Raw genomic sequence first — 25,127 nt, forward strand, 5'->3', positions numbered from 1 at the left:
CAGTCAGGTTGATTGAGAGTATTGGCCCAGAGGAAGAGAGACAGAGCAGAATTGCTCTTGTCTAGCATCTTTGTGTTCTTGTGCAAATATACTCTGTATACCTCAGTTTCCTGATTTTCTAGTAAAGAAAAGTAGGCTGTGCTCTCTCTCTCTCTCTCTCCCTACATACAGTCTGTTGGTAATTCATTAGCTAATATACCTTCAAAAGTGCTAATCATCGGGGCGCCTGGGTGGCAGAGCAGTTAAGCATCTGCCTTCGGCTCAGGGCGTGATCCTGGCGCTATGGGATAGAGCCCCACATCAGGCTCCTCCGCTGTGAGCCTGCTTCTTCCTCTCCCACTCCCCCTGCTTGTGTTCCCTCTCTCGCTGGCTGTCTCTATCTCTGTCGAATAAATAAATAAAATCTTTAAAAAAAAAAAGTGCTAATCATCTTAGGGTATTAGTAATAATTCTATTGCTGCAATTTTCCTTGCATTTCAAGATAGGTATCTTCGTGACAGTACAGACCTCATTTAGCTAAATGTTGCAAGCCGCACCCATGTTTTCCAAGGTCCTGCAGTTAGGTTACTTAAGACAAAATGGCATTTTGAGCTTTATTTCTGGACTGTGGTTAACATCTTAAAGGGCATCCTATCCCTTCAGCTGCTGAATTCGTCTTTATGTTCTTCAGGCACCCGAGCAGTGATAGTGTGGCCCAGACTCCTGAATTACTACGGCGATACCCATTGGAGGACCACGCGGAGTTTCCCCTGCCCCCAGACGTGGTGTTCTTCTGCCAACCCGAGGGCTGTCTGAGTGTGCGTCAGCGGCGCATGAGCCTGAGGGATGACACTTCTTTTGTCTTCACCCTCACTGACAAGGACACTGGGGTCACTCGTTATGGCATCTGTGTTAACTTCTACCGCTCCTTCCAGAAGCGTATGCCTAAGGAAAAGGGGGAAGGTGGGGCAGGGTCCCGTGGGAAGGAAGGACCCCGTGCCACTTGTGCCTCAGAAGAGGTTGGCACTGAGAGCTCAGAGAGTGGCTTGTCCCTACAGCCCCCCAGTGCTGACTCCGCCCCTGATGTGAATCAGTCTCCTCGGGGCAAACCCCGAGCCAAGGTGGGGAGCCGTTCCCGCAATAGTACTCTGACATCCTTGTGTGTGCTCAGCCACTATCCCTTCTTCTCCACCTTCCGGGAATGTCTGTACACCCTCAAACGTCTGGTGGACTGCTGCAGTGAGCGGCTGCTGGGCAAGAAACTGGGCCTCCCTCGAGGCCTACAAAGGTACGGTTTGCCACTGACGCTCAGAAGAGAGGGAAGCAGTTAGAGATGACATATATCCGGTCTATGAGGGGCAGGAAATTTCCTCTGAAGCCTGAGGTACTTCGTATAGCTAGAATGAAGTCTTGTCTTAGATTCTGTTGTACATTTAAGAATAAATTTTGTTTAAAAAAAAAACCACAAAAATCATTTAAAAAAATAGCCTGAGGTCCTTCATACACCTATTTAAGCATATCATATTAGTCCTTCCTAAGGGAAAGACTGCTGCAGTCAGACTTCCTAACATAATAATGTTTGGAGTTCGATGTTTCATGGCAGGTGGGACAGTTAAGTCCTGCTATGTATACATTTTTACATTTGTTCTTACTCTTGTGTATACACTCTGGTCCTAGCTGAGCCCAAAGAGTAGGCTTTTCCAATTTGATCATTTTTACTGTATGGTTACTGTACTGTGTTGCAGTGGGGTATCAGCTCCTGGTGTTTATGTGTCTGTTTCCTGCTGTCTGCTCCTCAGGGACACTATGTGGCGCATCTTTACTGGATCATTGCTAGTGGAGGAGAAGTCAAGTGCCCTTCTGCATGACCTTCGAGAGATTGAGGCCTGGATATATCGACTGCTGCGCTCCCCAGTGCCCGTCTCTGGGCAGAAGCGAGTAGACATCGAGGTCCTACCCCAGGAGCTCCAACAAGCTCTGACCTTCGCTCTTCCAGACCCTTCTCGATTCACCCTAGTGGATTTCCCACTGCACCTTCCCTTGGAACTTCTGGGTGTGGATGCCTGTCTTCAGGTGCTAACCTGCATCCTGTTAGAGCACAAGGTGAGAGAGCCAGCTTTCTAGACCTTTAAAGACAGGGACTACATCTTTTTCATCTTTTTGTCCCTAGGAGGTAACATGAGGCCAGGTATACAGCAGGTATCCCGTAGGTGTGGGTTGAATTAAGGTACTCTCAGAGGAACGTATTCAGAGGGTTTGCCACGCAGTTGAATTATCCTTAACTAGACTGACCTAATTCTCTGGAAATATCAGTATTTCTATTCCAATGAGTGGTCCTGGAATTGGGGGAACAAGAACCGGGAAGGTAAGACAGGGGCAGAGATCACTGTGGAAGCTATGCTCATGGAGCCCTAGGCGTGGTGAAATGGAAATTACAGCTCTGGAAACTGTTTTCTCAGCAACCTTATTTATGCTGTTGAATGATACCTGTGGTATGGCTTGCGGCAGGTGGTGCTACAGTCTCGAGACTACAATGCCCTCTCCATGTCTGTGATGGCATTTGTGGCAATGATCTACCCACTGGAGTATATGTTTCCTGTAATCCCGCTGCTGCCCACCTGCATGGCCTCAGCAGAACAGGTGAGTTTCAGATGTTTTCTGGCTTTGTCACCTCTGTCTTCCAGCTCTGTCCAGCTCTGAGGGAGAACGATCAATACCAGAAGTTGTAAATCAGTACTCATCTTCAATCCCTTATTATAACTGACTTGTCTGTAAAACATGACCTAACTTGAACTGATTTGATGGCAAAATCTATGTTGTTTATGGTTTTTATTTATCAAAGTAAATGTTGGGGACGCCTGGGTGGTTCAATCGGTTAAGCATCCGCCTTCAGCTCTGGTCATGATCGCGGGGTCCTGGGATGGAGGCCTGCATCGGGCCTGCTTCTCCCTCTGTCTGCCACTGTCCCTGCTCGAGCCCTCTCTCTCTCTCTCCCTCTCCCTCTCTCTCTCAAATGAATAAATGAAAAATCTTAAAAAAAAAAAAGTAAATGCTAATAATTATAGGCTATTGGCTACACTGTTGCAGGTGTCACATAATATACAGAATATACATTGTTACCCTTCTAAAATCTGAAAAATTGTGAATACTGAAACACACCTACCCTCAAGAGTTTTGGAAAAGAGATTGTGGACCTGCATTTCCTTATCTAAAAGTATCCTGATTCTTTTTTTTTTTTAATTTATTTATTCGACAGAGACAGAGACAGCCAGCGAGACAGGGAACACAAGCAGGGGGAGTGGGAGAGGAAGAAGCAGGCTCATAGCGGAGGAGCCTGATGTGGGGCTTGATCCCATAACGCCGGGATCACACCCTGAGCCGAAGGCAGACGCTTAACCGCTGTGCCACTCAGGCACCCCAGGATCCTGATTCTTTAAGTGATCAAATAGGTTTAGTTTTTGTCTCTTACCCTCTTTTTTCTTTCCACAGCTGCTGTTGGCTCCAACTCCGTACATCATTGGGGTCCCTGCCAGCTTTTTCCTCTACAAACTGGACTTCAAAATGCCTGATGATGTATGGCTGGTGGATCTGGACAGCAATAGGGTGAGGTTCTTGGCTGAGGGATTGTAGAGTCTAGAATAGGATTGTGTTTTCTTTTTCTAGATTATTCCCAGGAAGATCCTCGGTTAGGTGATTTCTCTTGTGTGACTCATTGAAACAATTTTTTTTAAATGCTTAGCTTTTACTTAATTGGCTTAATAGGCCCTTGGTTAGGACTCAAAGGAGTGTAAGATTTAATTTTGCCAGAAGGGCTCCCCTGCCTCTAGGAGCAGTAGGACAGTTGTGATTGTGGGAACACTACATACAGTATAGCTCACCTAATGGTTTTCCTGGGGTATCGTTTTTAACAAGAAAGCGTCTTTTTTGTTAGACTTAAAATCTATATTAATATTCCGTGGTGTGAATACATTCAGACTTCAGCAGGAACCCTTATATGTGTTCATTGTAAAACTTTAAAAATACAAGTAAGTATAAAGAAATAAATAAAGACAGCAGTCCTGTCGTGTAGAGCTAGTCACCAGTAACATTGAGGTGTATTTCATTTTAGGTGCATGTGTGCATATTTTATATGTATCTGTATCCATAACACATGTGTTCACATATAGGTGAAAATATTGTGAATACAACTTACTAGTTTTGTTACTTACTTTTATGGAAGAGTAACTCCTGAGCAATTAATTCTAAGGTCATGCCTTTTATCCTTTTTCTGGTGTAGGTGATTGCCCCCACCAATGCAGAAGTGCTACCAACCCTGCCGGAACCGGAATCATTAGAGCTGAAAAAGCATTTGAAGCAGGTGGGTGAAGAGTGAAGAAAATGAGGGGAGCAGTAGCTACTCTGGGGCAGCCTGTAGGCTGTAGCTGTTGTAAGAGCCACTTTCCTTTCAGTCTTCAAGGGGAATAGATTTTCTTAGCTAAGGAGAGGTGTGTCCCATTTCTAGGTGTCAGGATGAATCTCAAAAAGGGCTTTTAGTTTAGGTGTTTTTTTTTTTTTCAAGATTTATTTAGTTTTAAGAAAGAGAGTGCACGGGAAGGGGGAGGAGTACGGAGAGACTCTCAAGCAGACTCCACACTGAGTGCAGAGCCTCCCCGACGTGGGGCTCAATCCCATGACCCTGAGATCATGACCTGAGCCGAAACTAAGAGTCAGACATTCAACCGACTGAGCTACCCAGGCGCCCCTCATGTCTACCATTCTTTATGGCCTTAGAGCATTCTGTCAGTCTTGTAAGGAAGGAGCTAGTAATTTGGACAATCTGACTCCTTTTTTATTTTCCTCTTGAATTGATCTCTGGGTCCCTGTAGAATGCTTTCCTCAAGAATTCCCCTCTTTGGGGCGCCTGGGTGGCACAGCGGTTAAGCGTCTGCCTTCGGCTCAGGGCGTGATCCCAGCGTTATGGGATCGAGCCCCACATCAGGCTCCTCCGCTATGAGCCTGCTTCTTCCTCTCCCACTCCCCCTGCTTGTGTTCCCTCTCTCTGGCTGTCTCTATCTCTGTCAAATAAATAAATAAAATCTTTAAAAAAAAAAAATTCCTCTCTTTGAGTAATCCTTTAAATACATTTTTTAAAAAAGATTTTATTTATTTATTTGACAGAGAGAGAACAAGAAACAGCGAGAGAGGGAACCCAAGCAGGGGGAGTGGGAGAGGGGGAAGCAGGCTTCCTGCTGATCAATGAACCCAATGTGGGGCTCGATCCCAGGACCCTGGGATCATGACCCGAACGGAAGGCAGACAATTAATGACTAAGCCACCCGGGTGGTCCCTAAATACATTTTTCATTGATTGATTTTCTTCCTCTTCTGCACGCTGAACACAGTACCTGAAGGTAAAATATGACAGGGCCCCATTCCTTCACCCTTTTGTGTGTGTGATACAGGACCACCAGTAGATAGCTCTGTATTTCTCTTTAGGAATCCTTGTTCTCATTTGAAGGGTCTTCAGGAATCTCCGTGCTGTCTGAGTTGCTCAGCAGAACCTCTAGAGATCTGTTTGGGTTTAAGTGGGTCATTCTGTAGCCTCCCTCTCCCTCTCACTTGCTTCATCCCTGCTGATGTAATATGGTGTCTTGTTACTGCAGAGACTGGTGAGGAGAATTGCAAGTTGAGAAAGTTCTCTGCCTTCCTTTGCTGGGTTTTCATTCTTGATGATTGCTTTAGTATGACTGATGATATGGAGAGGTTTATATGTAGAATTGTACTTTAAATGTTCATAGGAGTTAATCCCTGGGCTCATTAATCGTGTATTCTTACCCCTGCTGCTTGAAGTGTGGTCCACGGACCAGCAACATTACCATTGCCTGCGGTTGTTAAATGTGCGGAATCACCCCAGATAAATTGAACCACAGTGTGCATTTTAACAACATTCCCAGGTGACTTGTGTGCTCATTAATATCTAAGAAGCAGTGCTGGTCTAGACCAGTGGTTTTCAAACTGCCCCATGGAGCCTCTGAGGGGCGGATTTAGGCTGGGAACACTGAGCATGTGAGGTTCTGGGTTCCTTATGTCCTTCAGAGAAGCTTTACTTTTACGTGTTTCAGCTGTTTCTATTTTCATATAGACTTCAACTGAAACAACATTTCATGGCTAAAATAAATTTGAAAACTCTTGCTCTGGGGTCTAGATTTTATCAAGTTGCCTTGAGCCAGGTTGACTTAAACTGAAAGGCTACATAATTCAGATTATCTTCTAAAGGTTAAAGTATTTGGATTCTTATGTCAAAGGCTCTTTCCTAGGAGATGAGCTTGGCTAGCTGCCCAGGAATCTGCGTTCCATAGGGGATTTCTTGATGTTCCACAGGCCCTTGCCAGCATGAGTCTCAACACCCAGCCCATCCTCAATCTGGAGAAATTCCATGAAGGCCAAGAGATCCCACTTCTCTTGGGAAGGCCTTCTAATGACCTGCAGTCCACACCTTCCACTGAATTCAACCCACTCATCTATGGCAATGATGTGGATTCTGTGGATGTTGCAACCAGGTACGACCAAGTTGACTGGATGATCACAAGCTCTTGAACTGGGTTCTGCTCTCAGTAGTTGTATTTGCCACCTTGGTAAAAGCAAAGAGAACTGTTCCTCATACTCTCAGGCCTTTTAGACCTTGAGTGAAAAAAGAGATTGATGATTGTTTAAGATCCCTCTCCCGTGGATGTGGGAAGCCTGTGAAGTGACGGCTTGGGGAGGTGGTCTGAGACCTTGGATTGCAGCCATCCTTACAGTGCAGGGTGTGGGACTCGGCTTATCTCACCATCCCCTTCTTCCCCAGAGTGGCCATGGTCCGTTTCTTCAACTCCCCCAACGTGCTGCAGGGCTTTCAGATGCACACACGTACCCTGCGTCTCTTCCCTCGGCCTGTGGTAGCTTTTCAAGCTGGCTCCTTTCTAGCCTCACGTCCCCGGCAGACTCCTTTTGCTGAGAAGCTGGCCAGGACTCAGGCTGTGGAGTACTTTGGAGAATGGATCCTTAACCCCACCAACTATGCCTTCCAGCGAATTCACAACAGTGAGTGCACCTGCCCCCTGCTCTGCCCCACCTTCTGCCTTTGTCCCCTGATGGCTCTTCCCTTTGCCTTTTCTCATCTGCGACCTGCCCCTTCCATTCCTATTTCCCCTTAGACCTTTTCCTATCTTTCTTTTATGTTTTGCTTGTTTTTTTCTCCTTGCTGCTAACTCTGTTCTTTTTTCTCTTGGGTAGACATGTTTGATCCAGCGCTGATTGGCGACAAGCCGAAGTGGTACGCTCACCAGCTGCAGCCCATCCGTTACCGCGTCTACGACAGCAGCTCCCAGCTGGCTGAGGCTCTGAGTGTGCCGCCAGAGCGCGGCTCTGACTCTGACCCTACGGACGACAGGTGAGCACCAAACCGCTCTGGAAGGTAAGGAGGCTCTCACTAGCCCTGACTGAGCCCAATGACGAAGTCTCTAGGACTTAGACGTTAGTCTTTGAAGCCTTGGTTATATTCTGGTGGGTCGTTTTGTGTTAGTTTACTTATGTTATCTTGAGTTAAGTGTGTACCTCTTTTTTTTTTTTAAGTTTTTTTTTTTTAAGGTTTATTTATTGGAGAGAGAGAGAGAGAAAGAGCACACAGAGGGGCAGAGGGAGAGGGAGAGAAGCAGACTCTGCTAAGCTCAGAGACCGACACGGAGCTTGATCCCCGGCCCTGAAGTCATGACCCAAGCTGAAATCAGGAGTCGGACACTTAACCGACTAAGCCATCCAGGCGCTCCCCCCGCTTTTTTTTTTTAAGTTTTTATTTTAATTTCAGTGTAGTCAGCATATAGCGTTATATCAGTTTCAGGTGTACAATACAGTGATTCAGCAAATCACATTAGTCAGTGCTTAACATGATAAACTTACTCTTTGATCCCTATCACGTATTTCATCCCCCACTCCACCCTCCTCCTGTCTGGTAGCCATCAGTTTGTTCTATATTATTAAGAATTTCTTTCTTTGGGCGCCTGGGTAGCTCAGTTGGTTAAGCATCTGCCTTTGGCTCAGGTCATGATCCCAGGGTCCTGGGATCGAGTCCCGTGTTGGACTCCCTGCTCAGTGGGGAGTCTGCTTCTCCCTCTCCCTGTGCCTGCTGCTCCCCCTGCCTGTGTTCATTCTATGTCTGTCAATAAATAAAGAAAATCTTGGGAAAAAAAAAAAAAGAGTTCCTTTCTTGGTTTGTCTCTTTTTTTTCCTTTGTTCGGTTGTTTTGTTTCTTAAATTTTGCATATGGGTGAAATCATGTGGAATTTGTCTTTCCCTGGCTTATTTTGTTTAGTATTATACTCTGGCTGTACTCATGTTGTTGTTGCAGATGGCAAGCTTTCATTCTTTTTTATGGCTGAGTAGTATTCCTGAGTGTGTGCATTAGTGTGCACGTGTGTGTGTGTGTGTGTGTGTGTGTGAATGTGTGTGTGTGTCTGTATGAGAGTCTTTCCTTTTTTGTTTTTCCTAATGCTGATCACTGATTCTTCTGCCTGCCCCTTCCTTCTGTTCTGTTTTTGTTTTTGTTTTTGTTTTTATTTTCATGCTCTTCACTCTGCAGTGGCAGTGACAGCATGGATTATGATGACTCAAGCTCTTCTTACTCCTCCCTCGGTGACTTTGTCAGTGAAATGATGAAATGTGACATCAATGGGGATACTCCTAGTAAGTGTACTTGGGGAGACTGATCGGCTCTGGGCAGGCTTATGGTCTCTGGGACTGTGTGGTCTGTATGTGCCACCTTGGGTTTTGGCAGGTGTGGATCCATTGACACACGCGGCCCTGGGGGATGCCAGTGAGGTGGAGATTGCTGAGCTGCAGAACCAGAAGGAATCAGAGGAGCCAGGCCCAGACAGTGAGAACTCCCAGGAGAACCCGCCACTGCGCTCCAGTTCCAGCACCACCGCCAGCAGTAGCCCCAGCACCGTCATCCACGGAGCTAATTCTGTACGCGAGGACTTGGAAGGGTGGATAAGTGAGAGCTGTTACTTGGGATGTGGGCCATACCTCTGTTAGGCAGACAAGGCTGAAGCTGTTAATTTGCCTCTTTCTTCGCATTCTTCCTGTCTTCCTCTCCATAGGTCTCCTAGTGTAGAGCCTAGGAGATACAGTTTCGACTCCAGAAGGAACTCCTTGGGCTCTGTTCAGGACTTACCTAAGATCCCCCTTGCATAGTTTGTGGGCACAGAGAACAGGGGTGTCACAGAGATCTTTTCTCACACGTTCCCTTAGGATGAGAGTTGGGAACCTGATAGGCCTGGCTAGGCCCTGCTAAACTGAGAACACAGGAAGGTACCACTGGGCACTGGGTGAGCAGTTTTTATCTAATGTGACCTTTAGGAACCTGCCGACTCAACGGAGGCTGATGATAAGGCGGCAGTAGGCGTCCCCAAGCCCCTCCCTACCGTGCCTGCCAGCATCGGCAAATCGAACGTGGACAGGCGCCAGACAGAAATTGGAGAGGGGTCAGTGTGCCGGCGAACCTATGACAATCCATGCCTCGAGCCCCAGTATGGCCTTCCCCCTGAGGAAGATGATGATGAGCAGGGGGAAAGTTACACTCCCCGATTCAGCCAACATGTCAGTGGCAATCGGTGAGAGCCTGGGGATTCCTTCTAGATGGGTGACTGAAGGACCTCACTACAGTGGACCCCGGGTGAGGGCTAATCAGAAAGTTGGAGAAGTCCAAATGCTCTGGTGGCGCACCATCCCAAGGTGGCGCTTTGACCTAGGCATATAGAAGTTGCGGGAAGGGAGCCGTGACGGCAGCGTAGCATAAGGCCCACACTTCCAAGACTAGGTACCCCTGCCTGGGCTCATAGGTGCCACTGTGCATTCAAGGGCTCAAAAGCTGCTGCGGCCCAACAGCTTGAAACTGGCAAGCGACTCAGACGCAGAGTCAGACTCTCGAGCGAGCTCACCCACCTCCACTGTCTCCAACAACAGCACCGAGGGCTTCGGGGGCATCATGTCTTTTGCCAGTAAGTGCCTTCAGCTCTCCTGCCTCTGTCCTATTTTCTCTGCAGTAGGGTCTGGCCATGGTGGATGCTGCCTAGGACTTCAGATGTAGGGCTGGGTTGTCATTATCAAGCCCCAATCCAGGTTGTTTGGGTGACAGTGAATGAGGTATTTTCAAGGGAGGTCAGTAAAGGACAGGGACAGAGTAGTAGCTATCTTTATCCCTAGAGGTTTCCGTCTATCTCAGGTAAGATAGCTGGTCAACTGAAAAATAGTCATTGTATTAAGCATCATATATTTTGTGGAAATATAATGGTCAAATTTGATTTGGGTTCTGTATCTAATAACCTTCTTTGCCTGGTGAAGGACTTTTTCATGAACGTGCTTTGAAATCTATATGAGGTTGACTTTTGTGCCTAGAGAATATTTCCGGAAATGAGGGGTGGTGTCAGTTAAAGATTGAGGACGGACCAGGGACCAGAGAAGCCAACATCGGGGATAATTATGATTGTGAGTTTTTTCAGAAGCCAGGTAGGGACAGCACCAACTTCTGACTAAAAGTGCATTAATGTCAGCTTTCATGCTGAGTTAGCAGTTGATGAGAGACATGGGAGGTGGTCAGAGGAAGTTGTTACTGGCTTTTGAACAATCCTGGCAGTTGCCCCTGTGGTTGCCCTCCGTTATAGACTAGGCCCTTTGTAGGGTACAGAGGTACTGGGATTATGTTTGAAAAGGAGGATGACGGAGATGACGGTACAGTCGTCCGCTGTGATTCTTTATGCTCTTAACTCATTGCTCTCACGCCCTCCCCTTGACAGGCAGCCTGTATCGAAACCACAGTACGAGCTTCAGTCTTTCAAACCTCACACTGCCCACCAAAGGTGCCCGAGAGAAAACCACACCCTTCCCCAGTCTGAAAGGTAACTACAGCCCTCCTTCCGCCGAACCAGGATCCTCCGGGAGATATTTCAGGCCTCTGGGTGCTTGTCAGGAGCTCTGTGTATGACGACTCATTTGATCTGGCTGTTGCCCCTCATGCCGCTTCTCATGGCTTTCATTGCACATGATGGGCCTGACTGGTTTTCAGATGGAAACGACCTTCGTAGCTGAAGAGAAGGCCCTGTTATGTCATTTAGGATAAGAGCAACTGTGAGATTACTGCCGCTGCTGGGGGATCCGTAATTAACACAGGGACCATCAGCTGCCACGGGTCATCTGCCGGGTTCCTGCTGCGTGAGCAGAGGAGGAGCTCCATCCCAGGGAGCTGGCCCATTGGGGGACTGTTGGAAGAGCCTGGCGGTGTTTATAGAGCCAAGAAGCCCCTTCCTTTGGCTTCACATCGATGGGCCCCGTGGGTGGGCCAGGTAGTATTGAACAGCTAAGGGCAACTAAGACCTATTTAATTTTCATTTGAGAATCTAAAGGGCTCTTTGGAATTTACTCTCCTGACATTTGTTTTCTCTAGATATTGGGATGAAATATTTAATTACAGTAGAAAGCATAGTGAGAAGCAGCCCCGTGTATATTTTAACGGACTTCTCTCCCCAGTGATTAAAAACTCCGGGAATCGAAGGAGTGTTCTCTGGCAGGGATGGGAACATAGGGTAGGCGGTCAAAGGGACATAATAGTTAGTGGTGTAGGGGTTACCTAGCACTGTGGCACGAAGCCACGCCCGACTCCATAGCTGAGGGGTGGACAGGTGTTAGGGTCACTGGCTTCATTTGATGCAGTTGGGGCGGAAGCAGTTGAAATGCCTTCATCGCATGCTGATGCTTCATGTCATTTGTTGCCCTTCTCACTTCCATCCGCCTCCCATCCTCGCACCCCCACCCCACTTCCCATGACAGCATCTGCAAGATGGGTCTCTGCTCCCTGCACACCGGCAGGCCCTCTGGACCCCTGCGCTAGATGTTTCGTGAAAACCAGCAGTCCCTCTTTCATGCATGTGCCTGTTTAGTACCTGAAGGTCCCTTGTGTCGTTTACCCTGCCCCTGGCTTTTAGAGACCATAGTCTTAAGGACGGTCTTTCCTAGCGCCTTGGTGGTTTCCTGATCTCTTGGCTTCCAGCCGTGAGGTGCCTGAGAACTGAGGTTATGTGCACTAAGCTTTGGGAGAGTCCTCAGATTGTCTGACTTACAGCTCCATTGAGGGGAACAGGGGTTGTGGTATCACGGTGCACCTACTAATTGTGTATTTTGTGTCCCAGTATTTGGGCTAAATACTCTAATGGAGATTGTTACTGAAGCCGGCCCCGGGAGTGGTGAAGGTGGGTCTTGCCCGTGAGCTGTGCATGATCTTTCTTTTCCTAGCATCTTCCGTGCCTGCCTGAGGGCCACCCTCCTCATGGAGCAAGCAGTGTCACCTGAGTGACCTGCCTTGCCCCGTCCCCCGTGACGCCCGTGCTTGCCCATGGGGCGCGCTGCTGCTGCATGGGGAGTGGCCTGAGTCTCATCCCCACTTCCTCCACGTTGCCATGGCTGGTTTCTACCTCTGCGTGATGCCCCGGGGCCATCCTCACCCAGCCCTTCTGGGGAATGGGTGTGGACCGTGGCTCCCCAGGGCGGTGCTGACGCAGGCTACGCGACCCCAGTAGTGATGTCTCTCATTCCTACCTTCCTGGCTATAGGAAACAGGAGGGCCTTAGTGGACCAGAAGTCATCTGTTATTAAACACAGCCCAACAGTGAAAAGAGAGCCTCCATCACCTCAGGGGCGATCCAGCAATTCTAGGTAATAACTGGCTGAGCTATTTCAAAAGTTCTGCGATAGAGGTAGCGGTTCCTGTACCACACTTTAGGGATGCTCAGGAGTGGGAGAGCACCTCTCAGTTGGGTAGATGAAATCAGTTCTTGCGCACACTGCCCTTTCTGACTGAATGCCCACGCAGCGGTAGTCGCCCACGCCGGCGAGGAGAACGAAACCGCAGTGCTGGGTACGCGGGCAAACCAGGCCATTTGTGGGGGGCTGGGGGTGCAGGGGACTTGGACGTCTGGAGACTTGGCTTTGTGTTTCGCCCCTGGAGGCAAACACCGAGTCTGGTGAAGGGTGGGTGCTCTGCAAAGAAGCTGATGACCACAGAAGTGGTGTGTGGGCCCTGTAGTGAGAACCAGCAGTTCCTGAAGGAGGTGGTCCACAGTGTGTTGGATGGCCAGGGCGTTGGCTGGCTCAACATGAAGAAGGTGCGTCGGCTGCTGGAGAGCGAGCAGCTGCGAGTCTTTGTCCTGAGCAAGCTGAGCCGCACAGTGCAGTCAGAGGAGGATGCCCGGCAGGACGCCATCCCCGACGTGGTCAGTGTCTGGGGTGGGGAGCTGGAATCAGCTGGAAGAGGGACCTGGACACCAACGGCAGTTTTGCCAACTCTAGCCCCTGGCTCGTTGTTGCAGGAGATCAGTCGAAAGGTGTACAAGGGAATGTTAGACCTGCTCAAGTGCACGGTACTCAGCCTGGAGCAGTCCTATGCCCACGCGGGTCTGGGTGGCATGGCCAGCATCTTTGGGCTTCTGGAGATCGCCCAGACCCACTACTATAGTAAAGGTAGGGATCACACCGGCTGGGCCGGCGCCGTCCACAACTCTCCCACTGATCTCCGAGGAAAGGGAACTTGTTCTTTCACAAGTTTCCCGGGGCCAAGCTGCTTCCCATCAGGCTTCGGGATTTTATTTTTTAATGCACGTTTGTACTGGGTACTTTTCTGTCACGAAAAATAAGATGTCTACTTTTCTTTCCTTGCACTTCTTCCATTCTACATCCTTCTGTAGCCTTGCTTCTCCTGCCTCACTCCCATAGCTCGATTCCCCCTCGCGGTCTCTTTTGACCTCTTCCTCTGTTCGATCTTTCCCTAGAACCAGACAAGCGGAAGAGAAGTCCAACAGAGAGTGTAAATACCCCAGTTGGCAAGGATCCTGGCCTGGCCGGCCGGGGGGACCCAAAGGCTTTGGCACAGCTGAGAGTTCCCCAGCTGGGACCTCGGGCTCCAAGTGCTGCAGGAAAGGGTCCTAAAGAACTAGACACCAGAAGTTTAAAGGAAGAGAACTTTGTAGCATCCGTTGGTATGTATCACTGTGTTTGGTGTGGTGGAGGGAGGGTTCTGGCTTCTTAAATACCTCTCCCTCCTTTCAGTTCATCCAGAATCCTGCCTTTCTGTTTCCCATGCTTTGCTTTCTAGAGAGGGAGATAGGTCTGCATCCATTTCTGATGGTATTTCTTTGTACTTCTTTATCCCTTATGCTTCCTTTACAGTCACCCCCACCGACATCTTAGAGGAAGAGTGGAAGTTTTACTTAGAAGGCCCAGTGAGGTTTAGTGCAGGGAGTCTGACCTGTACTCCTGGTCCGTCTTTATTTACATCTGGATTTCTTCACACTGTGGAGAGCCATGTGAGCTCCTGGAAGCTGTAAGAAAGTTTATAGATGCATCTTTGGTCTATAAAATTATGATCGTCTGGGCCAGTTTACTCTCATCCAACCATGACACTACCCTCAAATTTGCTTCTTGGGGGGGTGTCCAGCAACCCCATTTCCCAGGGCTCCAGACCTCAAGGTATAGATTTCTGAATCAGTTTTTCTTTAACCCTTTCCTTACTGGGCTTGATTAAGAGCTTGTTTGTGTTGAGTGTGTCTCCATTCCCGCTCAGGCAGTGCCTTCCTGAGCTCCAGGTGGCACCTCCACTTGACTCCCTCTGTACTTGACCTTGAGTCATCGAGGTTGTGTCTGTCTTTTTCTGATCCTGTTTCCGTGGGCAGGATGCTTCTAACGGATGCTTCTTTGCCACACATTAGTTGTCTTGTGCTCCCATAAATGGTGGTGCGCCGCCAGATTCCTTTGTTGGGGAGCTTCCCTTCTCTAGCCAGCAGAATAGTGTCCTAGAGGCGGTCAACCCTGCATTCCTCCTGCCTGATGTGATGTTCTAGAAAAAGTCCCCGCCTGCAAGTCGGAAGGCCTGGAGTTTTAGTCCCGTATCTGCCTCCAGCTAGGAATGAGACTTGGAGCAAAGCACTTCCTCTATCAGGGTCTCTGTCTCTTCATCTGGGAAATGAGGAGATCGGATTAAATCGATTCTCAAGTTCTTCCAGGGAAAGAATGCTATCAGTATTCGCTCTTCTTTACCTCTTATTCTTGACCATTTCGTGTTCTGTGTCACCTTTACAAGCATTCTTCCCTGTGACTGGCTAAGAATGGGTCGCTCGGCAGGGCAGACACTGGTTGTGAGGGTGCCTTGGATTTTTTGGTGACGGCAAGGAGGGGTGCAAACTGCCTGCAGGAGTGGCCTCTGTCCAGCCCGGCAAATCAAATAGATTGGTGCTCATGCTTCCGAACCCCTTTGGCTGCTTGGGGTGATCATCTGTCTTGTCTGGAATCTTTCAAAATTGTCGTTGCCCAGCTCCTTTGGCAGAGAGAGCATGGCGTGGTGGATGTTTAAACTGGTCCTAAGCTACACGATCTCGAGCGAAGTGCTCCAGCCTCGTTAGGACCAGTTTCCTCATGCCAAAATGGGGGAGCTGGAGTGAAGGCAGCCCCACCGCCAATGTCCGCAGCGTTTTACTACCACTTTCAGGTTCGGGTTAGGAATTTAGAGTCTTTAGTTCATTAGTTGGGTGGGGGTAAGGCATTAGATCTCTTGATTTTTAACTCCCCGAAAAGAAGATCTCTTTTTATCTCTTGATTTGTAATCCTGTGCCTGAGACTGAATCAGCTTGGGTGGGTGGGTTTCCATTCTGTCTGACCAGCCTCTGACTCTGTCTGTCTTTCTCTCCTGCTTACATTGCATCTGGGGTAGAATTGTGGAACAAGCACCAGGAAGTGAAAAAGCAAAAAGCTTTGGAAAAACAGAGTAAGGAACAAATGCCCCTTCCCGTTCCCAAATCTCCCATACCTGCCAACTCCCCAGGCCCAGTTGGGGCAGGCTCCCTTTGTCAGCCCCACCCCAAATTTGCTCTTGGGGGGTATTTGGAATGAGAGCAGGTAGGTGGTATGTGACTCCCAGGTACGTGACTTGTAGGCTGCTTCTTTCCCCCTCTCCTCCTAGCAATCAGGCTGTAATCAGGGCGTCTACTGAGTAAAGTCCCTTAGAACTTGGTTCTCGATTGCTCCAGAGTTGGTGGGGAGAATGTTTGCCTATTTCAGTGCCCCTCATTGGCTGATATCTCCCTCACCCACTAGAAGGCCTGTGGGCACAGTTGGCAGAGATGGTTGCTGTCCCTCCGTGTTGAGTCTGTAGCTTCCCAGCTCTCTCTGGTGGCTTGCCTAGGCACGCTTTCTTGCTTTCTGTCATTCTGTCCTTCTGCCATACCATTGCGGGTGGGTGGGGAAAAAACGAGGGTGGTTTTTATCTCAAGTGTAGAAAGGTGTAGGGTTGAGGTAGTCAGTGTCCACGGAAACAGCTGGTATTTCTGTATCTCGTTGGGCCTGTCCTTTTCTAGCCCCTTTAGACACATTTGTTGGGGAAGCACTGAGTGACCTGGGGACCCTTAATTGGTTTCACACACCAGTGAAGCTCCAACTCTGAGTATAGGGGAATGTGGTTTAGACATTTGTTTATGGAACTTTCTGTTTTAGAATGATCTGCTGAGAATCTTCTCAGGTTGTGAAGATGGCTGCAGAACCCCTTGAGACCAGGTTTAATTTGTCCTACTTGGTTCTTAAGGCATCTGGGGACTTCTTCCAGTAGGGCCTGATGTGGGGGCAGTCCCTGGAAAGGTGACTGGGACATGCTGAGGTCTGGGACCTGGCTGTGTGCTCTCCCACTCCCTTCACCAGCCTGCCCCTTGCCTTTGTGTATGGAGTGACAGAGGTTTTCCCCTACCCAGGGCCTGAAGTAATCAAACCCGTCTTTGACCTCGGTGAGACAGAGGAGAAGAAGTCCCAGATCAGTGCGGACAGTGGCGTGAGCCTGACATCTGGTTCCCAGGTTTGTGACAACTATATTGAGAATTGCGAGCATTAAATTTGCTATCTCAGAATACTTCTTTAAGTTATAAAAAAAAGACAATGCCAAAACAACATGCATGCCGAGTGATGGGAAGATGATGAAATAAGTGTAATATGTCTACGTAGTACGATACTAGTATCCACTGAAGATTGTGTTTTCAAAAATCTAGTGACATGGGAAAATGTTTTACAAAGCTATATGTAGTATGATTCCCATTTAATTTTTAAAATGTATGTAGAAAAGACTGAAAGGAAGTATAGTAAAACCTAAACAGTGATTAATGTTAGTGGTAGGGTTATGATTTATTTTAGTTTCCTTATTATTTCATGTATTTTCTGTAGCGAGCATGTATTTCTTTAATGTTTATTATTTTTCATCATCAAGTCATGTATATTTTATATTCATGAAAAAAACTTCTCATGACCTGTTTAGGGATGATAATAGTAGGTAGGGGTTGAGGAGAAGGAAGAAGATACAGTATTTCTTAGGGAAACTGAGAGTAGAGGGGACACCTCCTCTAATGTATCTGAGTCCCCGTGTCGTTTCAGAGGACTGATCCAGACTCTGTCATTGCTGTGAGTCCAGCTGTTATGATCCGAAGCTCAAGTCAGGACTCTGAAGTTAGCACCGTGGTAGGGGAACACCACACTGGCATCTTGGTGGGTGGGGTGTGAGTCCCCCCTTGGAAGAGGGGGCTGCTTTCTCCTTTGGAGGCTCTTAGTCTCATGTCAGCTTGGTTCTCACGGTGGAGATGTTCACCTGGCATAGTCTGTGTGCGTGGGATCAGACCCTGAGATTTTACCCAGGGCTACTCGTCTTGTAAAGAAGGTACTTCCAGAGGCTATCTGACACACCGTTGAAGTTCAGTGCTTTTTTTTTTTTTTTTTTTAATTGTAGTAGAAAGTTCTAACAGCTGGGCATTTCTGGGAACCCTTCACTGGGGAATATCCCTTACTACCTCTCTTTCCTTTCCAGGTGAGTAATAGCTCTGGAGAGACCCTTGGAGCAGACAGTGACCTGAGCAGCAATGCAGGTGATGGACCAGGCGGTGAGGGCAGCGCCCACTTGGCAAGCTCTCGGGGCACCTTGTCCGATAGTGAAATTGAGACCAACTCTGCTACCAGCGCCATCTTCGTAAGTTTTGTTTACTAATGGAAGGAGATCATTTCTTTCGTGGGAGGGAATGGGTTAGAAAAGAAGGAAATGTTAGGGGCAATTAGAAGGAAAAGAGGAAGTAAGGAATAGATTATCCCCAAAACTTTGGCTTCAAAGAAAATGTTTCTTAAGGCTTTTTTCAGAGTGATTTTACTCCATGATCTGGGGCTTTTAGGACCCTCTCCTGAATCACTGATGAGTCGGAATCCCTGCCCAGTCAGATCAGGGCTTCAAATCCTATGTAGCAATTATCCCCATATTTACAGTAGACGAGGTGATAGGTGCCTTTGTGGCAATGCCAGGGCAAAGACAGCTGTCGTTTTGTATCAGTCTGCCTCTTGCTGTGGGATAGTTTGGTTTTATTCTGGTCACTGCTCTATATAGCACTTTTTTTTTTTTTTTTTTTTTTTTTTTTAGACATTTATTTGACAGAGAGAGCACAAGCAGGGGGAGCGGGAGAGGGAGAAGCAGGCTCCCCACTGAGCAGGGAGCCTGACGTGGGGCTTTATCCCAGGACCCTGGGATCATGACCTGAGCTGAAGGCAGATGCTTAACAACTGAGCCACCCAGGCGCCCCTATTTATATAGCACTTTAAAATAGCATTTTATTTTTGTATATTTCTAACAGTTATTTGATACTTTCCTTCACTGATAAATATTTATTAAGTGATTTACTAAGTCCTATATTCTGTACTAAAGAAAGAGGGTGAATAAGACATTCTCACTCTCAAGAAGTTTGCAGTTCAGTATGTTGCTGTGACTAATGTCTTCTGACAGGTGACAGGAACAAAGCCTTAGGAAAAAAAGAACTTGCCCTACATCCTACAAAAAGCCAGTGATCGGTTGAAATGAAAGTAATTTCATTTAGTCCTTGCCTTCAGACACACTGCTTTTTGGCGTATACATGCCTCTTTATGCAACATTAAGCACTCTGATACATTTGTCACTTGATTAGACAGAGCTGAGAATGAATATTCTTATTTATAATAATTTTTTTAAAAGATTTTATTTGAGTAAGAGAAAGTGTGTGTGAGAGAGAGAGAACATGAGTGGGGGGAGGGAGAAGCAGACCCCCCTGCAGAGCAGGGAGCCTCATGCAGGGCTTGATCCCAGGACCCTGGGAGCATGACCTAAGCCAAAGGCAGACGCTTAACTGACTGAGCCACCCAGGAGCCCTGAGAATGGATATTTGTTATAGGAGCTTATAAGTCCTTAGCTTTGGTTTGTGGGGAGAATGGAAGATGAAATTTAAGTGAAGTCTAGTGTATAACCCTGGTGATCATTCCCACCCTCGGGCTTTCTGTGTATGTGTTTCTAATAGAGCAAATGACATCCCTGAGCAAAGGTAGAGAATGGGATTGAGAGTCAGCAGAACCATTCAAGTTAATGGACCTTAGCTCTCCTTAAGTCTAAATAGACCATTTTAATGAGAGTATTTTAAATCCTTCTAGTGTGCTTCCGTTCTGGACGTTAAGATAGACATTATGAGATAGCAGTCTTGCAGGAAGCCATTCAGCTGTGTGCTGCCTTTCCTGGCACCTTCCTGGGACAAATTCTTACTTGTTCTGTGCTGGTGGGCAAGGGCTGTTTTTGTACAGTTGAGTTGCTGAGAGCAATTACTTAAATTTCGTGGCTTAAAAAAAAAGGCTGTTTTAGCAAGAAATAAGTTATATTAAGTCAGCATGGTCCATTGAACAAAGAACTGGGCTGTGAACCTGGAGACTGGCGTGTAGACACACTAATTAGGTGTTGCCTAATAACCTTTGATTGGTCGCTTCTCTGCTTATGCTGCTGCATGAGTTGTGAAATGGGCATGAAATTTGCCTCTTACCCACTTGAAATCTTTTTTGAATGAATAGAAAGTCTAATATTGCAGAAATGGCAGGTAAAGTTAGTGATTTTTCTAAGAGGCAGATATTTCTAAGAGATGGTAGGAAAGAAGAAATTAACATTTATCCAGTACCAACCATGTGCTTTATATGTATTTTCTAATTTAATTCCCATAATGGTCCTACGAGGTAGATATTATATTATATAAGTCTGACTTCAAAACCAGTGTTTTTTCTGTTGCATTATGCTGCCACAGAGGATTTGCCTCTGATTTATTTTTAAGAGTGAATAGTCTTACAGAGACTAAAGGGTAGAGATAAGCAAAATGAAAACAAGATTGCATGTTTTAGGAGGCAGTAACAGAGAACAGCATTATCAGACTGACTTTTTTTTTTCCTTGAGTAAAACAATAGAAGTTTATTAAATGAAAATACAGAAAAAGCTGTCAGGAGTGAGAGGGGTCCCAACAGGGTTGCGACAGGGTGGCCAACGAAGGCCTTTAGGGTTGGTCTTTTATAGAAAGCTAACCAGGGAACTTAAATCCTTTTAACATCTTTATTGATAATACCTTCGATACCTTTATTGATAATACCTTACTTTCTTTTTAGGGGCTGGTTATTCTTTGTTGGTCACAGGTGATTTTCATAAAGACACCCACCCCACACACCTACCCCACACACCTCGGACAGGGTGGTCCCCCACCCCGAGTGCACTGAGTGTGGGGTGGGGGACCACTTCCAGATTGACTTCCGGTCAAATCCTTGAGGCAAGCAGAGTAGCAAAAGCAGGACTGCTAGAGTGTATGTTGCTAACGGAGAGTAACGGGTGTGTGGACCTCTTAATGGGCTGCACGGCTTACTTTGCCTTGTCCGTCAGTACCTTGGGCAGCTGACCTGTCACCTCTTCTTCGTAGGGGAAAGCCCATAGCTTGAAGCCAAGTGTCAAGGAGAAGCTGGTGGGCAGCCCAGTTCGCTCGTCTGAAGATGTAAGCCAGCGGGTCTATCTCTACGAGGGACTCCTAGGTGAGACACAGACTGGGAAGGCCTCTTGCACTGGAAGAAAGCTGGACTCAGCTGGGGAAGAGGGTAGCACTGAATACGTAGCTGCTTAGCTTTGTGCTGATCTCAGTGCTGATGTTAGAGGGCATGTTTATATCTGAAGAAGGCGACTTACTGGGTCTGGAAAAAGCAGTAGGTGAGCACTAGAAGAGACTGGATTTTGGTATTAATCAACAGCCTCTGTCTTTCTGTCTGTCTGTCTTTCCTTTCTTGCTACCATGGTCCTTCCTGCTAACAAATTGGCAGGAAGGGACAAAGGATCGATGTGGGACCAGTTAGAGGATGCGGCTATGGAGACCTTTTCTATAAGTAACCACCTTTCTTTGTGTGCTGTGTTCATCCCTCCTTCTTGGGAGTGGCTGGGCCTCTCCTGGAGGAGCTGGGGCTGGTGGCAGGAATGTTAGTTCTGGGGTGGAGAGGCTCACGTTTGCTTTGTCCTAGAATTTGTCCCTTTTATCTAGAGTTTACTCTTTACTTTGGTTTGGCAGCTGTATTCTTTATATATTAAATAAGCCCCTAGAAAAATTCTATTCCACACAGGCAAAGAACGTTCTACTTTATGGGACCAAATGCAGTTCTGGGAAGATGCGTTCTTAGATGCTGTGATGTTGGAGAGAGAAGGGATGGGTATGGACCAGGGTCCCCAGGAAATGATCGACAGGTATGACACTTAGTAAACGCTTGGAAGATGCAAATTCAGCCTCTTCCAAGTTAGTTCTGTGGTCTCCCACACAGAGGACCGACTTGTTGCTGGTCTCCTGCTTAGGTACCTGTCCCTGGGAGAACATGACCGGAAGCGCCTGGAGGATGATGAAGATCGTTTGCTGGCCACACTTTTGCACAACCTCATCTCCTACATGCTATTGATGAAGGTAATGTTGATTTTGCTTATGCCCAGCTTCTGCCGATGCCAGAAGGGCGAGGCTTGTTCCCATGACCTAAGTTCTGGGTCAGTTGGGAAGCTGCCAAGCATCTTACTAGGGCTGTCTTCCTGATTGAAAGTGTGGGGTCTCTCTGCCGCTCACACGTGCTCCATTTGTCTGAAGCTGCCAGGCTGTTGTGCTAAGGAGTGTTGTAAAGATGATTGGTGATTCCATACCATTTGTTTATTTTGAATTTTATTTTGTTATTTTAAAAAATTTTTTGGGGGGGCACCTGGGTGGCTCAGTCAGTTAAGCATCTGCCTTCAGCTCAGGTCATGATCCCAGAGTCCCAGGATCAAGCCTCGCATCAGGCTCCCTGCTCAGCAGAGAGTCTGCTTCTCCCTCTGCCCCTCACTTTGCTTGTGCTCACTCTCTCTCTCTCACTCTCTCTCTCAAATAAATAAATAAAATATTTTTTAAAAAATAAATAAAAAATTAAAAAAATTTTTAAGTAATCTCTACACCCAGCGTGGGACTTGAACTCACAACCCCAAGATTAAGAGTTGCACACTCGGAACACCTGGGTGGCAAAGTTGGTTGAGCGTCCGACTCTTGGTTTCAGGATCGAGTCCTGCATCATGCTCCCCACTCAGCGAGAAGTCTGCTTCTCTTACTCCCTCTGCCCCCGCCCATGCACGCTTGTGTGCTGCCTCTCTCTCAAAAATAAATGAATAAATCTTTAAAATGAATAAATATTGTTTTTAAAGTTGCACACTCTACCGAGTTTCATCTTATTTTTATTTTTTATTTATTTTTAAAGATTTTATTTATGTGAGCAGGAGGAGAGAACATGAGCAGGGGCAGAGAGAAAGGGAGAAGCAGACTCCCCACTGAGCTGGGAGACTGACGGGGGCCTCAGTCCCAGGACCCTGGGATCATGACCTGAGCTGAAAGCAGACGCTTAACCGACTGAGCCACCCAGGCGCCCCTATTTTGAATTTTAAATGGGCTTCCTTTGCCCAGTAGTTCTAGGATGCCAGTAGAACTCCCTACAGAATACAATGAATTTTAAAAATGTTTTAAGTATTTGTTTTTAAAACCTTAGAAAGGATAGTCAGAATTCATCTTTCAGCACTAGTCCTTTATCATATAGAGTTTTCCATAGACGTAAAAAGAGCTACTTGTTAAAAAATTAATGGTAGGTTCTAGATTGACTTGGTTGTACTTGGTTGTTATGGCCGTGGAAGAAGTATGTTACCAAATAGATGAGTCCTGCTTTGAAAGGGAAACAGAAGTTTGGGGCTGATGGGTAGAAGAGAGTTGTTTTGAGAGTAAGCCCCTGAGTCTCCTCCTCCTGTTTTCCCAGCCTCTCTAAGTAAGAAGGGATTAGTTGATCAGATGCAGAAAACACCTGACAGGCTGACTTAGTTTGTTTCTTTTCTGTGGTAAGGTTCACTGCTCTCTGTTGAACTGCAGGGGTCCCAGTGAACTCTGTTTGGGAAAGGGTGGTGATCCTGAACCCCAGGAAGGTGCCTCTGCTACAGCCGAGCCAGAATGTCGCTACTCTAAGGCCTCGTTTCTGAACTATAGTCTGAGGAGCCCCAGGGGTTCTAAGGCCCCTTCAGGGGTGAATGTTACAGTATTGGTTGGGGATAGGGAAGAAGTGTCTCCTTGAGCGCCAGTCCATTTGAACCACACCTGCTCTAAAAGCTACGTTTCTACGGAAGCCACCCAGGGACACCCAGGGTTTTCCTTCCCAGCCTGTTGGCAGAATAGACAGTTGAATGTTTTCTCTCATATTCTGTGATGTGGACTCAGAATTGTCTCAAATGGTAGGAAACTTGCTGTACATTCCCTCTACATCAGTTGCAGGGAGAGCAGATCCCTCATTAAGATCCCATTTTGGCTTTCCAGGTAAATAAGAACGACATCCGGAAGAAGGTGAGGCGCCTAATGGGAAAGTCCCATATTGGGCTTGTGTACAGCCAGCAAATCAACGAAGTGCTTGATCAGCTAGCGAACCTGGTAAGCATGTTGCGCCGTCCCCTAGGCTCCCCTCACACTGCACTTGTCGCCTCCCAGGCTGGGGCCTTGTCACCTAATGCAGAGGCTTCCCCGTGGGTCATTGCTTGGCCTGTATATCTTCAAGACCCCCAGTTTTGAAAATAGGGCTGGGGCGCCTGGGTAGCGCAGTCGTTAAGCGTCTGCCTTCGGCTCAGGGCGTGATCCCGGCGTTCCGGGATTGAGTCCCACATCGGGCTCCTCCGCTGGGAGCCTGCTTCTTCCTCTCCCACTCCCCTGCCGTGTTCCCTCTCTCGCTGGCTGTCTCTCTGTCACATAAATAAATAAAATCTTAAAAAAAAAAAATGAAAATAGGGCTTTGAGTCTAGATGAGGCTTTAGTCCTTCTGTTCTCTGATCGGATTCTCTGTATTAAAACCATCCTGCTACAGCTGTTTCAGCATGTGGTCTGTGGACTCCTAAGGATCCACGAGCTGGAAACTTTTCATAATAGTACTAAAATGTTTGCCTTTTTTTACTGGGTTGGCATTTGCACTGATTGTACAAAAGCAGTGATGGATAAAACTGCTGGTTATCTTCACCCGGTGAAGGCATTGGCGCTAAACCATGCTAGGAGCCATTGGCGTGCACTTGCTGTTTAAAATAGAGAAAGAAAATTAGTTGCACTTTTGAATATTCTTGATGAAAGCATTAAAATCACCAATTTTACTAAATCTGATAATTGATTATACATCTTTTTAATAATTTATGTGACCAAATGAGAAATACACAGGATGTATTTGTGCTGTAAACCAAAATAGGATGATTATTTCAAGGAAAAGCGATTTTAACAGTTTGAGTTGCAAGGTGAACTGTCAGTTTTGTCCATGGGACATCATTTTTACTTGGAAGAATGACTAACTGTGGTTATTCAGAGTTGGGTGTTTATTTGGCAGACTTTGAAGCTTCAAGCTTCCTGATGTTTAAAGGCTTTTGTAATGAGATTGATATTAATCAATGTGATTTTTTGATATTCTGTAATGAAATGGGCCAATATTTGGAAGAGCTGCATTACTCCTTAAACCAGTATTTTACAGAAGACCATTGTGTGGTGTTACAAATTCAAGTAGGAGTAAAGATCCACTCAAAATGCAAGGCAGACAGACAGATTTCATGTAACAAAGTACAAAATGTTCATTGATAGGTTTTCAGACTTCATATTGTTGCAACAAACTATCAGAAACTTACTTCTCAGATTTTGGTATAATTACCAAAGAAAAATACGCATATTTATCTGGAAAAGCTATTAAAATACTCCTCCC

The 25,127-nt window shown here is 46.9% G+C and overlaps 1 protein-coding gene across 50 annotated transcripts in view; it reads left to right on the plus strand.

Moving 5' to 3' along the window:
• The window catches only part of MADD (MAP kinase activating death domain), a 37,897-nt gene that overhangs the window by 293 nt on the left and 12,477 nt on the right, over positions 1-25,127 (plus strand). For 2 of the 50 annotated variants that reach the window (XM_087854818.1, XM_087854831.1), the window contains exons 2-28: positions 671-1,267; positions 1,779-2,082; positions 2,488-2,619; positions 3,469-3,582; positions 4,256-4,336; positions 6,339-6,517; positions 6,805-7,040; positions 7,233-7,389; positions 8,575-8,678; positions 8,770-8,960; positions 9,354-9,607; positions 9,855-9,994; positions 10,790-10,891; positions 12,179-12,238; positions 12,599-12,701; positions 13,072-13,258; positions 13,355-13,505; positions 13,814-14,020; positions 15,748-15,801; positions 16,778-16,878; positions 17,448-17,531; positions 17,875-18,033; positions 20,798-20,906; positions 21,189-21,251; positions 21,483-21,603; positions 21,709-21,814; positions 23,720-23,830. In XM_087854818.1, the coding sequence (XP_087710944.1) occupies positions 671-1,267; positions 1,779-2,082; positions 2,488-2,619; positions 3,469-3,582; positions 4,256-4,336; positions 6,339-6,517; positions 6,805-7,040; positions 7,233-7,389; positions 8,575-8,678; positions 8,770-8,960; positions 9,354-9,607; positions 9,855-9,994; positions 10,790-10,891; positions 12,179-12,238; positions 12,599-12,701; positions 13,072-13,258; positions 13,355-13,505; positions 13,814-14,020; positions 15,748-15,801; positions 16,778-16,878; positions 17,448-17,531; positions 17,875-18,033; positions 20,798-20,906; positions 21,189-21,251; positions 21,483-21,603; positions 21,709-21,814; positions 23,720-23,830 (4,207 nt within the window). The remainder of the gene's footprint in view (positions 1-670; positions 1,268-1,778; positions 2,083-2,487; positions 2,620-3,468; positions 3,583-4,255; positions 4,337-6,338; positions 6,518-6,804; positions 7,041-7,232; positions 7,390-8,574; positions 8,679-8,769; positions 8,961-9,353; positions 9,608-9,854; positions 9,995-10,789; positions 10,892-12,178; positions 12,239-12,598; positions 12,702-13,071; positions 13,259-13,354; positions 13,506-13,813; positions 14,021-15,747; positions 15,802-16,777; positions 16,879-17,447; positions 17,532-17,874; positions 18,034-20,797; positions 20,907-21,188; positions 21,252-21,482; positions 21,604-21,708; positions 21,815-23,719; positions 23,831-25,127) is intronic. The other 48 variants (XM_087854819.1, XM_087854833.1, XM_087854820.1 and 45 more) reach the window with 35 other exon arrangements.

This window comes from Ursus americanus, chromosome 24 (assembly GCF_024610735.1).
Source record: "Ursus americanus isolate L20-20 chromosome 24, mUrsAme1.1.p, whole genome shotgun sequence".
Classification (NCBI taxonomy): domain Eukaryota; kingdom Metazoa; phylum Chordata; class Mammalia; order Carnivora; family Ursidae; genus Ursus; species Ursus americanus.